The sequence below is a fragment of the Malaclemys terrapin genome, chromosome 8 (genome assembly GCF_027887155.1).
Source record: "Malaclemys terrapin pileata isolate rMalTer1 chromosome 8, rMalTer1.hap1, whole genome shotgun sequence".
Lineage (NCBI taxonomy): Eukaryota > Metazoa > Chordata > Testudines > Emydidae > Malaclemys > Malaclemys terrapin.
In genome coordinates this window covers 29,472,673-29,490,621 of record NC_071512.1, presented here as the reverse complement: position 1 = coordinate 29,490,621, position 17,949 = coordinate 29,472,673, and the positions used below count along the sequence as shown (strand labels likewise).

General features: G+C 41.1%; 1 protein-coding gene across 1 annotated transcript in view; it reads left to right on the top strand.

Moving 5' to 3' along the window:
* The window catches only part of SLIT3 (slit guidance ligand 3), a 779,517-nt gene that overhangs the window by 663,429 nt on the left and 98,139 nt on the right, over window positions 1-17,949 (top strand). The window contains exon 27 of the mRNA XM_054037022.1: window positions 16,383-16,480. Coding sequence (XP_053892997.1) covers window positions 16,383-16,480 — 98 coding nt within the window. The remainder of the gene's footprint in view (window positions 1-16,382; window positions 16,481-17,949) is intronic.

Here is a 17,949-nt window from a genome sequence, read left to right as displayed (position 1 = left end):
TGTTACAGATAAGCCTTGTAGGAAATCTTGCCTTCAGGATTCTTGCCTTTGAAGAGCATTGGTGTCTAAGCAGCGGATAGTGTAAGAGTGCCACCTATGGGGACCAGCAGGAATAACTTCAGGATGTCATTGTCAGCTAACATGCAGCTGTTTAATTGAAGTTCACTTTATACAATTTCCACTGAAACAATGACATATGAGTCTTCTAAACATTTTATTAAAGTTAATGTTAAAAAAATTATATAATCCATAGGTTGAGAAAAGAGTGCCTGTATATCTTGGTATAGTGCTTAGATTATCCACAAATACAAAGTTTGTTTTTAAAGTCATATGATACATAGAGTACGTAATTAGCAATAACCCAAATTTATGTGACTAGATTTAACAATAGAGTTTAGATATTAGAATCCGAATACTCGGGTACATCACTCATGAAAAGTTGTACAGAGATTTGGTTGTGGAAAGCAAAATATATCAATGAGTGGAGATTGTCCCTCAGTAATTCAGAATTAGGTTGGTTGTCCATTTAGAAAATACAATCCAGGAGGAAAGTATTTCAGTTACTTTCCTGACTGCACTTCTCATTGGCACTCCAGCTCATCCCTCCTGGTATTGCTGATGTCCGGTGATGTGTTCTATGTAGATGTCCTTCGACCACCCGATGGCATCTGACTCCATGAGATGGTGCATCAGCCGAGCATAGCGTTGACCGATTCCGCATTCTCTCAGCACTCTCTCATTACTGGGGTCCCATATGCCCAAGGCTTCAAGGATCAGTGCGTGTGTCTGAACCTGTAACCCTTAGCTCTCAAGGTTTTGGCCAGCATATCGATTGCTTTCTCCCTTCCCCATCATAGATACCATCATTTAAAAAATATCTGTGCCTTCCCTTGTAGGATGTTTGTTAGTCTGAGGATGGATCACTATAAAATAGATTCTGAAGTCTTTCTTTCTGGCTTTTCTCCGTCTTTGAATACTGAATTTTGTGGACTGTATGGACTCCTATTTATGCAGATAATGGCACGATTTTAATTCACATAGTCTATTGAGTATGTTTTTTACACAATCACTATGATAGACAGCACACAGGTCATGGCTAAATTATAATTACCATATATACTCGTTCATAGGCTGAATTTTTTTAGTAAAAAAGGGAAGCACCAGAGATGGGGGTCAGCTTATGAACGGGTATAGAGAGGGAGAGGTGGGACACAGCCTTTCCCTCCAACAGAGGGAGCAAGGATAGGCAGCACAGCCAGCAGAGACAGAAGGGAAGAGGCAGGGCCAGAATATCTCCACTTCTGGCCACGCTGCTCTCCCCCCAGCCTCCGAAGCAGCTATTCGAGACTATATGTCAGCTCTAATTTCTTAGACTATGCCATTTGGGAAAACAACTCCTTTCTTTTATTTCTTTGGGTCTATTAACATATGTGCATAAATCCCCCGTACATCAGTCAGTGCAAGAAAAATCCTTCAGTCTGAATTCCAGGAAGAGGAGAAATTGGAAGGAACTCTTAAATCTTGCCTGCACTCTTCCACATATGAAGGAGAGTTCAAACGTCTCGGTCTTTACATGTTATCCTATCTGGGCCTCTTTCCATTAACAGCATCAGGGTGGGGGGAAAGATAGTGGAATGCTAGTCCCTTGCCAAGTTTGATTAGTGTGAAAAAAATCAGCGCAGCAAAATATTGCTGCTGTTAGGAGATTCTGTCTCAGTGAACTAGATTCCCATCCTGTGATGCCATCCTTGGAAGCCTTGAGATTTTTCTGATGAAGGTACAGTACTTAGAATAATTATCAGTGAATGTAGGAGTACTTCCTGCTCTCTGCAAGATAAAGTGGAGAGCCAGAGAGGTTGAGAGATAAGGGAGGAGTAATGGGTGGCCCTCTAAAATAAGAGCCCCTGTGTATGTGTGTATTTTGTAGGCAAAGACCATTGGCACCAGCAGGGGTTATAATTTCATCTGATGCCTCCAAGACAGGAAGACTATGAAAGAAGAAAGCATAGCACCCACCTGTTCACACTTGGAGGTTTTATTCATGCTTCCCAAGACATAACTATGCATCGGTTAGCTGATTTGTGTAGGGATCCTTTTCCCCTGCTACAGTAGGTTTAGGTAAAGTGAGGATTTACATCCACTAGAGCAGGGGTCGGCAACCTTTCAGAAGTGGTGTGCCACGTCTTCATTTATTCACTCTAATTTAAGGTTTCGCGTGCCAGTCATACATTTTAACGTTTTTAGAAGGTCTCTTTCTATAAGTCTATAATATATAACTAAACTATTGTTGTATGTAAAGTAAATAATGTTTTTAAAATGTTTAAGAAGCTTCATTTAAAATTAAATTAAAATGCAGAGCCCCCCGGACTGGTGGCCAGGACCCGGGCAGTGTGAGTGCCACTGAAAATCAGCTTGCATGCCACCTTCGGCACGTGCGCCATAGGTTGCCTACCCCTGCACTAGAGTATACAAATGAAAGGCTTAAGCAAGGATTACAGGCCACAGTTGCTGGTTGAGGGTGGTGAGGCAGGAACATACTCATCAGGAGTCCTGTAAAAAGCACAGTGATGTGTTATGCTTTGGCCTAATGAGGGCTGTTAACAATGAAGCCAAGCCTGAGGAAATGTTTCCATTTGCTCTAGGGCAGTGAGAAAGCAGATGTTGAGTGACCTGAGGCATTGACTCTGATTGTTCAGTGCTGCATCAGGAGAAAGGGATCAGCAGAAATGTTTCCCCACAGTAAAGGTGACTTTAAATAAATTAGAGAGTCAGAGCCTCAGCTGGTGTTATAACCGAGAATTGATATAAAGTAGGGTTACCATTCGTCCGGATTTACCCGGACATGTCCTCCTTTTTGTTCTAAAAATAGCGTCCGGGGGGGAATTTGTAAAACACTCAAAATGTCTGGGATTCCCCCCCTCCCCCGGCAGAGCAGACCGAGCGGCTGGGAGGGCTGCAGGAAAGTCCCGGGCTGGACTCCGGAGCAGCTGTAGAGGAGCCGGATCCGCCCTGCATTCTGAGCCGGCAGCTCTCCCCTGCAGCCCGGTCCAGCAGCACTGTGCAGGGCCAGGGACCGGGTTTTGTTGTGCTGGGGAGCGCAGCCACGTGTCCGGCTCGGCTCGGCTCGCACAGAGCCCAACACCCTGTTCTGAGCAGCAGGGTAAGGGGGCCAGGGAGGTTCTGGAGGGGGCAGTCAAGAAACGGGGGGGGGCTTTTTGGGGAGAGTGGAGAAAGTTTTGGGCAGTCAGGGTACAGGTAGGGGGTAGGGTCCTGGGGGGCAGTTGGGGGGGGTCTTAGGAGGGGGCAGTTAGGGGACAAGGAACAGGGAGTCTTAGGTAGGGGGTGGGGTTCTGGAGGGCAGTTAGGAGCAGGGGTCCCAGGAGGGGGCAGTCAGGGGACAAGGAGCGGGGGGGTGGGGAGCTGGGAGTTCTGGGGGGGGCTGTCAGGGGGCAGGAGTGGGGAGAGGGATCGGAGCAGTCAGGGGACAGGGAGCAGAGGGGTTTAGATGGGTTGGGAGTTCTGGGGGGGGGCTGTCAGGGGGTGGGGAGTGGTTGGATGGGGCGTGGGAGTCCCAGGGGTCTGTCTGGGGGTGGGGGTGTGGATAAGGGTTGGGGCAGTCAGGGGACAAGAGGCAGGGAGGCTTAGATAGGGAGTGGAGTCCTGGGGGGCAGTTAGGGGCAGGGGTCCCAGGAGGGGGCAGTCAGGGGACAAGGAACGGGGGGAGGGTTGGGAGTTCTGGGGGGGCGGGAAGTGGGAGGGGCAGGGGCGGGGCTAGGGCGGGGCTCCTCCCGTCCTCTTTTTTGCTTGCTGAAATATGGTAACCCTATATAAAGAAGACTTCTCCTCCAGTCCCCTGCCAATGCAGGATTGTTCACCATTGTACATTTACTCATCTATCTAGATTTAAGTGTCCAAAGAGATGAAGCTCCCACCCCTTTCTTTTCCCATTCTGCACTCTAATAAATCTCACTCTTAGAAGCTTATTTTAATGTCAAATTGAATTTCCTTTTCTTAATATCATCCTCTCAGTCCTAGTTATACCCATTCTTATTATGTTAAGTAATTTCTCTCTCTCCTTGGTGTCCTCATCCTTCAGGTATCTGTAGACTGTTATGTCCCCGCTTAGTCAGGCTGTGCGTATTTAACTATTAATCTTTCTTTCAGTCTGACCAGCCACCCAATTGAAGCCATCAGTCACACCAGACAGTCCCCCTTATTATTAAAGCCTCTCATGATTGGCTCTTTTCTTTTACCCTTCCTGTGCAGCTCTGGCATTGACTTCACCATATCTTCTAGCCTTCGTCTTTCTCTGTCTGAGACCCTCAGCAGAATTACCTCCTATAGAACGGAAAGGTACAATGCCATATCTTGCCTCAGAACGGGTGATCGGCTCATTTAGACAAAGCCCATGCACAATAGGTACAGTTGTATCAAAGCCTCTTGCATTCTATCAGTCCTGGCCCGTTGGTCTCATTGTCTCAGTCACTGAGCCATGTGGAGGTCAGAAAGACTTGCCTCCTCTGTTCTCTCTGGAGTCTGTTCCTCCTTATACCTCTGAGAGTCTCTGGGGTAAACCTGTGGTTAAGTGCTTTGGCAAGGGGGGGATCAGGTTATTCACATGCTGAAATGCTTAATCCACAAAACTGAACATCAGTATTTTGGCTCCTGTTTTGTGTGACTGGAATAAGCCAGTGTTAAGTGCCACACTAGCTCCTGTCATGCTATGTGCCAAGTGGTTATGTGTCCTCCACAGAACAAAATGCTCTAATATTAAATGTTTACTATGATTGTTGGTTTTAAAAGGAGAATAAAACGTGATTGTCCTTTTAATTGTTTTTGATTGTTACTGACTCTCTCTAAAACCATTTAACCCAACTGACTTAACTGTGTCCATCCATCTCACATCAGCCACGGGATGTGGCAGTACCCAAACATTACATATGGCCATCACTCATGTCACACTTGGTCTTTCATGATGTTGTGGCATGCTCTGATGTCACAGACTTTTTTGGAGGAAATAAGCCACACTTTAAAGGGATATTGTCTTCTTGAAAATCAAATTCTTGCCTGAAAAGTTTTTGTACCTGCTTTTTACAAGTAACACCTAAGATCAGTACATTAATGGAAAGAGACAAGAGAAAATTTTCCTCTATTTTTTTCAGTTTGTTTGCATTATCATTCTGAAATTCTAATTAAGCCCTACTTTGTCATCTTCCCTGTAGTCTGAATGATATAAGTCTGGAAACATCTATAATAGGATATTTTAGGGTACTTCAAAGATTTCTTTTCAATTGAAATTAGGATTTTGGTTTACTTCTTAGTAGTTACATTAGTAGACGTATTCCAGAGGTTCCACCATCGGATTCATGGAGATTGCTTCCTGTCCATTAGTATAGGATGTGGATTTTTCATGTGGTAGACTTGTTCCACCTCTTCTTTCTGCTGATTGAAAGCCCGGAAGTCCTTTATCTATAGCATCTGCTTACACAAGCACTGAAACACAGCATGCTTGTGTAAGCAGAGCTCCATAAGGCAAGAAGAAATACACAATAATGTATATTATTAACAAATAAACCGCAAGCATCCACCGAGAATCAAATTTCATACTGATGGTGCCAATGCCAGAATATTTTTAATAATACCTCAAATCCTTGCCCCTTGACTTTGACAGACATAATCTTGATTACTAGCTACAAAGATAATGGAAGGTGTAGTATAACCTGGAGGATCATAAATCTTTTTGATTAAAATAAAATGAGGCTGAAAGCAGAGTTGGCCTAATTTACTATAAATTGACAAATAGGATTTATTAATAAGGACAAGGAAGTCACTAAAAAGTGCTGCTGCCATGTCCAATTACTGTTTAATCAGATGCCAGTTGAAGCCAAACTGGTGCAGAAGATTACTGCATACAGTCTTGTAGGCAGTAACAGTTCTCTGTATCTTTACTACACTCGTCAATGCTGTGAAGGTTTCAGAGGCTAAAATCTAAACTGATCTCTTCTCCTGAAATCACCTTCTGTGGCTTTCAGCAAGTAGTATTTCTCACCATGTGTGAAAAATAGTGGGCAGGGTTTAGGTTAGCTTGCTGTGTCACCCAAAAATGGATGAATGAACTGGTCCAGGTGAGATCAAACCAAATTTGAAACTTTGACCAAAATTAGAAATGAATGAAACTTTTTCTCACATTAACTAAATTAGATTATTGGATTATTAACAATCATATAATGCAACTTTTTAACAGTGAGGGTAATCAACCATTGGCACAGGTTACCAAGGAATGTGGTTAATTTATTATCACTTGCAGTAATGTAACCTGGAGGTGGCTGTCAAGCTGTCTAAGGTAGCTCACAAACATAAGTGCCAACCTCAGGTCAGACTGTCAAGGAAGAGGGCACAAACCCCAAATTGGGTGTGTTCTATAATTAGACCTCACCAACCAAGTGTGAACTCCTAAAAGCACTATAACAGCCTTAACATGGAATCACAGGCAGTCCCCTTGGATACTCCAAGCTGTCTTGTCACCCAGGCAAGCCCACATTTGTGATAGATGGTCCTTTACACCAAAAATCAACCATAATATTCAGGTTACTCCCAGTCCCAAAGGACCAGTTCCTTACCCCAGGTCAAATGTACCTCAGATCTCAAACCAAAGACAATGCTTGTAGCTAATCCTATAGTACTAACTGAAGATGTATTAACTAAGAAAAAGAAATGAGAGTTATTTCTACGGTTAAAGCAGGTAAACATGCACACACAAATGAGATCCAGTCTTTGGTTCCAAAAGGTAATATGCAATGATATGATATGCAAGTTCTATATGTCCTTTAGGACTAATCCAAACCAAGCAACTTGGGAATTCCTTGCTCATGCTTAGAAATATTGCCCTTGACGAATTCCAAGCAGCATAGTGATACAGTTTCTTCTCATCAGGCATTTTTGTTCCGTTCCCCCAGAGTTCAAACTGATGAATCAAGTGTGGTACCCATCTTCTCTTCATGGGTGGGTGTGGCGGGGGGGGGGGCAATCAACAAAGTTTTTGTCCTTTGATGTTTCACAGTGGTTCATGTGGTTTCAATGAGGCTTCTTGTCCACAGGACCAGAACTTTATGCTAATTAATGCTTCTTTCCTGTTTGGTGTTCCACAGTTACAGAGATTTACAATGCGAACACTCAATATAACTTTATGCCATGGACTACAGAGGTTATAAGTGAGATCAATACATGCCGCATCCTACAAGCATTCCATCAAGTCTAAACACATTCTTATCAACTTAACATCTGTTTTAACAAAGCTAACACACAGGTGAGCCAGACTGGTTTCCAGCTATGCATTTGTTAGTGTTCAGTGAGGCTTATGGGCCTTGGCATGAGCTGGTACCTGGTCTGCCAGTGTCACAGTGGCAAAGGCATGAATGACTGTGCAAGGTGTTCATTGGCTAGGAATAGGCAAGGCTCATTTGCAAAACACAGATTAACAAAATCAGTCTGAGTCTCTGCTTCTAGCTTGCTATCTAAGAGCAGTCAGATTCAAAAGTACCTTAATATTGTCCAAAATACCTGCTTTGTCAAATCATTTGTATATATGCCACCAACAGATGGATCAGACATGCACCCTGACACTTCTTCTAATTACCTAACCCTGCTAGCTAGCATCATCTGCATTTTATCCCGATTGAGCCTTAGCCATCTTATGTTGGCCAGGTACAGGATAAACGAGGAAACTGCATCATCTGGATTTGCCAAAAAGGAGACAGATCTGAGTGACCTCAACTTCATGCAGCGATCTGTGTATATTGCCTCCCAAGGCAATGTGATTTGATATGGAATCCTCTGTCTTAAGAGGTTTCTGTGGTAAAAAGTGAGTGGGAGAGAATGGTACAGTAAATAGGCTGTGGTTTTGGATTTCTTTTTCATATCTTTCCCATCAAAGGAATCAAATATTTCAAAGCTAGTTTCATTCTCCACTTCTGCAACATCAGTAATCATTTTGTTGAGATCCAGATCCTTTCTTCACACAGATGTGCAGCTGGTTTAGGTTCATTACACCAGATATGGATGTAGCAATCCACATATTTCCCTTTGTGTAGCTGTCCCCCAATTTCATTTGTGTAGCAGTTTGCATAATAGGGTTTTTGTAATGGTTTGTTTTTAGTTTTACGGCACACTTCATTAAGTTTTGGTTTTTCTTAACATTCTCAACATATAAACGTTGGTTTCCTTTATAATGAAGGGCTTTGAAATGTTACAGTTGTAAACAGAACTTCATGATAGTCTTTTTCTACCAAACTTATAATTAAGTGCATTGGTTGGATAGCTGACTTCATCCCTTCATGTTTTCTTAGTCATCTGTATAAAATTCTTCCTGCTTCTTTTAATTTGTATTTACAGCTTGTGTTTATCTCATGTAGTTATTAAAGGGAAGCTGTTGTATACTTCATTAATCTGTGTGTGTTTTCTTTTTGAATATCCTTTATAGAAGTTTGAAATTAACCTGCCTTTCTCTAAAGGGCTTTTGTGTCTTTTCCACTCATTGGTGCATGGATTATTTCCTCTCCGTTCTCCCCCATCAAACCAGAGATGGTTCTTATAAAGCAAAAACAAACATCACTTTGCCTTGTTCTAGTTACCTCCTTATATGTACACCAACTTACATCCTGACCCTGAAATCTGATCTAAGCGGGCAGGTTGTTATGCCTTTGCAGAGTGCCATTAATCCACGCAAAAATGATTGCAAGACTGGGACAATCATCAGTAATGTCACAGGTAGCAGTACAGTTCTGAATACTTAAGAAACTTGGGGTTCCCCTATTAGTTAGATATGGCTAAAGAATGGAGTCATGCACTAATACATTTTGGAAGGGGGAGATATTTTCATCTTGTTTTAATTTCACAACAGCAGGACAACTAAACTATTAAACCCAGTAGATATTTCAGTTTAGGATCGCATCCCAGGACAGATAAATGCTTAAAGATAGTTTACATTTTGGTTTAGCTGCTGGAAAGTAGCCCTTTAAGTTTCTTGTATAGTAAAGAACTTATTTAGTCTTTTCTTGTTCAGTAAAGCGGGTTTATTGGGTTTTATTCAGAACACCAGTAAGTTGTGTGCATTGGTATTTGTGAGGTTGTTTGTAGTGGTGATAGTGGTGGGATGTTACACTGATATTTTGTAAAAGCAGCAAAGAGTCCTGTGGCACCTTATAGACTAACAGATGTATAGGAGCATGAGCTTTCGTGGGTGAATACCCACTTCTCCGGATGCATGTAGTAGAAATTTCCAGAGGCAGGTATAAATATGCAAGCAAGAGTGAGTCAGGCTAGAGATAACAAGGTTAGTTCAAACAGGGAGGATGAGGCCCTCTTCTAGCAGTTGAGGTGTGAACACCAAGTATTTTGGAGTATCAGTGGAGTATGTTTTCAAGATGGTATTTTTGCAATTGAGTGATTTGGTGTATTGACCTCTCGGGAAGCACTAGCTATATTTAAGGAGTTCAGATACTTAAAACGTTCAAGGAACATTCCTAGGTCTTACTTCAAAATTCTGTCACTGAATTTGCTTTGGCGTAGTGTCTGCACTAAATATATGAAAACTGTGACATATGTTCTGCCCATGCACTGCCTCAACAAAATCTAGTAATAGGAATAACATAGGGTGAAGACTTAACAGTTTCTATGTATTTGCTTGGAAACCCTTTTTCTTTCTCCTGCAGTCATTTTCTCAGAGTACTTTTTTATCAGCTGCCAATACAAAGACCTGTTAGTCACTGAACAAGGTTCCCATCGGCCAGAAAAAAAAAAGCTCTGTGACTGCCCTGTGGGCCTCTGTGTCTCTACCGGTGTGCAGCCTACTGCACTTCCAATTCAGAGGCCAAAAAGGACAGTGGCTACTGAAAAGCAGCTTAATCTCCTGCTCATCCCCTTGTGGTTCCGATTTTTGCCTACCCAGGTGCTCAGAGTTTCTTTAGTCTCTTTCCATGGGGGCATAAGAATCTTCTTGGCTCCCTGTCACTGCTGTTGTCTGAGGTCTGCCGTTGTTTTTTACAAAATGATCATTTATTGAATTGAGTCACCATATGTTACAGCTACAGGAAATGTCTCTTAATTACAAAGTGGTTCTCCTAGTTACACAGAATAATCATTTTATGCCTTCTGTCTTATCGTTTTCTCTACCCTGAAAAATATTGTATCTGGTAACATTTCAATAACCTTTAAACTCAGCATGACTCAGCAGTGATTAGTGTTACACAGCACAGATCGATTTGGAGGTGGAGGGGTTTTTCATCCTTTTATAAGGATAATTATAATATTTCATTCTAGAATAACATAAGAAGTCAGCAGCAGGTCTTGTAACTTCATTTTTGGTAGATAGTGGCTAGCTAGCATATCTTTGAGTTTTTCTGGAGTCATGTATAAGTGGTATGTCAAGTCTCCTGCAATGAAAACTTTTAGTTTTCCCACATTTTCAGTGGGTGACAGTCTTTAGACCACATTTTGATTTCTGCTATAGGGGTATAAATACAGAATCATTCCAATGAGGTTGATGCAATTGTTCCATTCTTATTCTAGTTTAACTGAGCAGAATTGGGTCTTTTGCAGCAATAAGAGTTGCCTTATGAGAGGTAAATAAGGGAATTATAGTATTTCGTGGTTCGTCTGTTGATCTATCAAACCTCCATACCTAAATTTTGCTGCTTTTAGGATATGATGCAAGGTTCTTCTTCTTGCAAACCTCCTCCAAAAAACTAAGTAGGAAAATGATTCCAGTACCTTTAATCTGTGAGCCAGATATGTTCCTTTCTTTAAGGGGAAACTGATTAGAAATGAATAATTCTCAGTAAATAACTTACCCAGTCTATTTAGTCTGTTGCTCAGAGAATATCTGTGAACTGGTTGGTTTCCTCTCTTTTTTTCCAGAACTACTTGATACTTTTGTAAATTCTTAAAATTACATGGCATAAACATGAGGATTTTTTGGAGTAGATAGTATTTGATCTGTTTATGTTGGTGGTGATTTGTCAGGTTAAATTAGTGCTCAAGCACTTGTGATGCAAATACTCACAGGTGGAAATTCAAAATTCAATTTCTGCAAATTCCTGTGTACGTTACCTTGAAATTCATTTTCCGTGAATATTTGTGCTTTTAAAACTTAATTGAGAAATTTGCCTGGTGCTAACTCAATGGGGTGAAGGGCACAGGCAAATCAAGTTAATTTAAAATACCAAGTGAATCTGGATGGAAATATTATTGCAGTATCTGCCCAGTTAATGACACACAGGTACTATGAGATGGATTCCTTAAATATTTTATTACCAGCATATTATGAAATAATAGCCTCTGTATCAGCAGGTGCCTGATTTATTTTTAACTCACTTGAAAAATATGGCTACTTAGTGGTTATGACTGTCAGTGTGGCCTAATGGGTGGAGTCCTGGGTTCTGTTCCCTGATTTGCCATTGACTGCAGGGTGACCTTGGACAAATCACATCGTTGCTCTGTGCCTTAGTTTCCAGATATATGTAAAATAGGGATAATGATCAGGGCCACCCAGAGGATTCAGGGGACCCGGGGCAAATTGCCCCACTTGCCCCCGCCCCCGGGGCAGCCATGATAATGATAATGTAAAGTGCTTTGACATCTACTGATGCAAAGTGTTAGGTGGTATTATTATTTATGGTAGAGCTGGAGAAATAATTTACAGACAGTGATTTGACAAAATTTGGCTTTCTTTTTGTGCATGTATTATGTACAAAAGCAGACTGGTTTTGTCTGTTATTTCTAATTGTTCACACACTTAATGCAAACATTTTTCAGCCTACGGGTTGTCCATGAAGTAGTTGCTTTAACTTTGTCTCTTCATTATGAGCTCGGTGCTGCGCCCATTGAAGTTATTGGTCAAACACAGTGATTTCAGTAGTGCAGGATGAAGCCCTCTTTCTGGGATATGATGAACTAATAGGATTATCTGTGACTGGCTGACCCTTTTAGAAGTAGGTGGACAAAAACCCAAAATATCAGATGGCTTGGTGAACTTGTATGTCACAAACCATTGCACAAACAAATATTCACTTTCCACATTATGACAGCAAACCAATTTAAATGGTCAAAATATTATCAAAGCAAATGTGTTTTTTCATCAAACATGTATTCACATAACCTCTCTTTGCCCTATTTGCCCAACTCTCCGTTGGTTTATGCCAATTCTTCTTGGCTTTTTGCTGTTATGATGTATTTGATCCTGGAAAATGTAATAAGTATGGGCTAGTAATTGAGTCCAAGATCTGATACAATTCTTGTGACCTACAGCCTATATGTACAGCACTGTTCAGTACCGTTTATTTAAATTAGTGCTGGGACTAAAAGAAGAACTTACGTTTTCTGTGGGCCAGATTCTGCTTTTTCACAGGAATGTTCATTTGGAGCAACTCTACTAAAGCTGGAGCCAGTTGATTTACTCCAGATTTACAGGGGTACATGTGAAATCCAAATGTGGTCCTGACGTGTATGCACTCTGCATTGCCATTTGTAGGAACTTTATGTCAAAATCCATGTTGTTCCTTCCCTCTTCTATGGGAGTGGCCAAGCAGATTTTTTTGGGGTGGGCAGGTGTTGTTTTGCAAAACTCATCAGAAAATGTCTCTAGGCTGATGCTTTTGCTTTACCATCAGACTACAACAAAATGTTTAGAGTAGAGTTACAAATCCCTAGAAATAAGAGTTACAGTCAAAAGGAGACCCTCCAATCTAGCAACATGAATCACTGAGACAATCGTGTTGTTTTTGTCTACGGGCCAGATCTTTGGAAGCAAAGCTTGCACCTCCTTTTCCAGTTCCAGCTTAATTCACACACCCTTAGTCTTGGACCAAATGTTCAATGTTTTCCCTTTTTGAGAACAGACAATTAATTTTCAGGGTATGTAGGTCAAAGAGTTGTCTTCAGTTCAAGAGTAAATGAACTGAGTTGAGGATTGGTGCTTGACATTTAAAGAAATTAATCCTTTACAAATATGCCAGTAAATTGGGACCAGAGACTTGCAATCTTTATTTGAAAGATGTTTTAAGCATGTCTTAGGGCTCGTCTATATAGGAACACTCAGGAAAGTCAAGACGCATTAACTCTAGCTGTGAAGTTAAAGCACATTAGACCCCTGCATGGTCTGTCTCATTCAGAAGTGAAGTGGCCTGATCAGTTGTAGCTTACTCAATGCTGATATTTTAAATAGTCTCTGCTTACTCTTTGTTTTCCACATTTTTGTGTACGATAAAATATTTCACTTGCATAGCACCTTCTATCTAAAGAACTCAGAGTGATGAACAGACAGCTGACACTCATGAGATCAGAGAGAGAGAGGCAAGTTGTGTTATCCCACTTTTTGGAAATGGGTAAACTGAGGCAGAGGTTTCTCTTTACCTAGTGTCACACAGCAAATTAGTGTTATAATTAAAAGTCTGATTCAGCAGAAAACATTGTTCAATTTCCACGGTGCCTGAGGCCACTGAAGCCCTGAAAACCCAATAACACAGGCTTATGTAGTGAAGAAGTGAAAACTGGTCTCTGAATCATCAGGATTTCATGTGCAGATACGAGGGGTTAGAAAATGCTTTTAAAGGGTGTGCTTTCATTTTAACACAGATCTTTAGTAACAGTCACCAGTAACTTCCAAGGAAACGTGCATAGTTGCATGAAATGTAATATGAATATTGTTACACATGGTATTTGAAAGGCTGTTGCAAGAGTGTGTGTAGAACTTTTGGAAAAATAAATGCTGGGCTTTTTGTTTTGCGTGTTGCTATGCTTAGTTAGCTCACAGAGGGTTTCAGACTTCGATGCCAAGAGAACACAGAGTATCTGTGAATTTGAAAGGATACCTACAGTACTGAATCATCTGCAAAATACTCCATTTACCAGGGATATGGGAAAACATTTGTGCTGATCACTTGAGAAATATTAAGCATGGCATCATCCCAGCTTCACTAGGATGACATGTCGAGCATGTAGGGTTTGCAATACAGATGGACAAAGCAGAGGCAACACTGCAGCGGGTGGCAGTGTATTAGATGTGGCTGGCATCCTGTAAGTGCTGTGGAACACACAGTGCCAAAACCAAAGCTGCATGAGCTTTCCTCTTCGCTTTCAGCATCGTCCCCTCTTCCCCAAGACCTTTTACAGTGAATGATTCAAATGGAGAATGCCAAGTTGTTTGGCAGAGGCTTGGGTATCAGTGAAGCAGAAGGTACCTGTGCCAGTTCCTGAGCAAAGCCCCAGCAAAGCCCACTCCCCAAATTAAGAAGAATGAGTGGGCTCTGTTAGTCCCCAGTCATTCCAGTATTTGATCACGTCTGGCTCCTGCTTTTTGGACCTGGGTCTTCTGCTTCCCTGACCTTCAGAATCGGAGCATCCTGATGGATGTTCTCCCTTTCTCCTTTTGGCCTGGAAAGAGAACAAACAAGCACAACAAATGCAAGCCCTCCCCTCTGCCTAATGCTGGGGTTTGTAGCTAAACCAATGGATTTGCAGTCAGGAACTGTGGTTTCAACTCCCATTTCTGTCACAGACTTCTGTGTGACCTTGGCAAGGTGCTTAGTCTCTCTCTGCCTTGGTTTCTCCCATCTGTAAAATGGGAATATTTCCCTACCTCAGACTATGTTGATCATTAACATTTGCGGAACTCAGATCTATGGTAACTGAGGTGGGGAGCATATAAGCACCTAGATGGAATATACATCATGAGCAATGTGAGGGAAAAGCAGCTATCAACTATATTCAACAATTTCTCTGTAGCTCCTCATGACTACTGGTTGTTTTCTAAAATTCCTGGCTAGTTGAAACTCATGAGACTGCATCAATCCCAGGGTAGCAAGCCTGCAACGATTTTGGATTGTTGGTATTTACATAGTATTTATAGCATGATAGGCACTTCAGCTGCCATTGAAACAGCCCTGATAAGCTTCCTTTCCAGCCCTGATCCAGCAGTTGGATTCATGGATGTGGACCCTTGCACCTGTCTGGGGCCCAGTTGCAGGATTGGGGCCTATGTTTTGACTGAGCACTGCAAGATGTAACAATTAAGAGAGGGAGTTGGGGACAGCATATCTATATATACATCTTGTTCTGAGTGCAGATGGGTCTGCAAGAAGTTAACCAAACCTGAATCCAGCTGAAGGCAAATCATCAAACCTGCCGCTGAACACTTTAAAGCGAAACCTAGGTTCTCCAATGTTGCATGCAGCCACTTCTTCTGCCCCTGTTGACTCAGGGGACTGCTTCAGCCTTATAAAGATTATTACAGATTAGTCACAAAAATATCATTATAGTAACACAGGATGTGAACCATGATTTTAAATGAAAAATGTTACTTCAATAACCTTTTAGTTTAATTTGAGATATTTTTCTTATCTTAGAGTGTGGTTATTTATTGGCAGAATTGACTGAATGGATTACTTTGGGGATGCAAATCAAATAGAGAGAGAGACACTGCTAAGGGATCATCTCCTAAGACTACTGGGCAGATCCCTTCAGTTTCCTATGATTGCACAGACTTTGGCAGACCAGAGACTTCCTAAACTTATAATCTGTTCTGAAATAACTCAAAGGAAAGGACCAGTCACTGTGATGTATATATCACCTCCATAGCAAATTGAGCTTTAGCCAGCAGGATACAAGTCCAGTGGAACCTGCTTTAACAGCCACTCAAAGGACCAACAAAAATCAGTTGCTTAACACAGGTAGTCTTCTAGTAATGATGGGGCAGAATTATAGTAGTTGATACACTTGGAGATATTTGTGGATGTTCTCTTAAAAACACAAGGCTGCTTAGTAAGGATGCTATTTTGAATAGATTTCACTGTATTTTGTAGAAGAATTTCAGCTTGGCCTCCTAGCAGAAAATATAAGCTTTTACCTTCAAGCTTGGCCATCCTTAGTATTGAGTTCTGTGTGCTGCCGTAACACTTGACTGAGTACTTGTAAGTGCTGCTGGTGCATACTGATTCTGCACTGCTCTGGGTGTACCTCTCATTGGAATTATTTGCTCATTTCAATGTGTAATTAATATTAAAGAATAAAGTATATTATATAAAGTTAAAACCAATAGCTTTCTCCAAACCAGCAGGTGAAAAAATAACTAGCCAGAGACTTCAAAACCAAACAGTAGCCCAATACACTCACCAATACTAGCCATTATTGTAGCCCTGCCTTCCCAAAAGCCTGGTTTAGGCAATGTCTGTCATTCAGTAAAGAATGCTAGGTGATGTGATTGCTCTGAAGACTACATCCTTTGTGTCAATACAAATGGGAAAATGAAAACAAAGCCCAATACACAAGATAGATTAGTCCAGCTGCTCTGTGTGTTACTAACTGAATTTTTCTTGAACTTTTCCCAATAGGGTCGAGACTGCAATATGCCCATTAATGCCTGCATTCAGAATCCATGCCAGAATGGAGGGACCTGCCATCTCACTGAGGCAAATAAAGACGGATTCAGGTAGTGGAGAGCGAATTGCATTTAAAGCAAGATGAGATGAATTTACCTTACATTTGTCTATTTTACACTAATGAAGTCTAATGGCTTCTTTACTGAAACTGCCATACATGACAAATAATTCTCCTTGCCAGACATGAAATTAATTTGGTTTCATTGGTGACATATCGTTTCCTCTAAAACAGGCCTCCTTATTTTCTCGTAATGGGACTCTCTCTAAAAGCTGTTTTGAGCATTCCCCTGATCTGCTTTGTGTTATCCAGAGACTAATTTTCCTTGGGGCATTTCAAACACACACACACCCTTTTTTAATTTGTAAAATGAGCATCTGTTGCTTGACAGCCAGATGCAAAATGTTTTCATACTGAAGAATCTCATAGTCAAATAGGCTTTAAAGAAACAATTGAACAACTGAGAGGTTATGTCAGTTTATGTTTGTGCCCATAAGAGAACAACCTCTATAACTTAACATCTTGGGCTTCAATTTCCCTATGTGAACAGGGTGCAGCCTAGACCTTGCTCAGATAGGAGACTTCCAAGGGGAACCTGGGAAGTCGCATGAAGTGCTGATGATGGTGATTTAGAAAAAGTTACTCTTGCCTCTGAGGTAGTGTTTCTCCAGTTGTCCTGTGTGTCTAAGGGACTTTACACTGCACAGAGGGGTTGTTTTTCAGCTGAAACATAACACTGGGGCTCTGGCCACTTACCTGCATTAAAGATGCTAGAATGCTTTTTGGAAATTAGTTGCTACGATCATGAAAAAATTGCTACTAAAGCGTTTATGCTATCTTTTACTCAAAACTTCCCCGTACTGTAGTTCCAATTGCATACAGAACAAAAGGCTTATGTGGTGGTCCTGTTGCAGGAATAACTGCTTTGTCTGTTCCCATATGCAGCATATCAATGGTGGCTGAAGTGAGACACAGAATTGTAAGGGTCACAGGTGGGGAAAAGGCTGTTTAGGTTGCCTAGGCCACCCTCAGCCAACTGAGGATTATACTGTGTAGTACATCATCAAATACATTTTCCATGAGTCAGGCTTTCTTTTAGAGCTGATCAGAGAAAATGTTGATGGAACAGTATTCCACTGGAACATGCAGTTCTGTCAAAATTGAAATGCTTTGTGAAATCAAGTCAATTTTGCCAGAATTTTGTTTAGAAAAAAAATGCAAAAAAGGTCCCAACGGTGTCCAAACATCCTGTTTTGACATTTTCATAATGAAATGTCTCAATTTCTCATTGTGAAATGACATTTCATCTTGAATTCTATTTTTATCATATTATATATTTATTATAATGCAAAAATGGTAATAAGTCAAAATTGAAACATTAGTTTTTCCAAAAGATAATGTTTCAAATGACCCATAACAATTTTTTTAAAATAATTCTTCACGGACAATTCTGAAGTTTTCTGGTTTTGCTCTGATTTGGAATGAAATTAAATTTTGAAATCTCAAAATCCTCCATAAAAA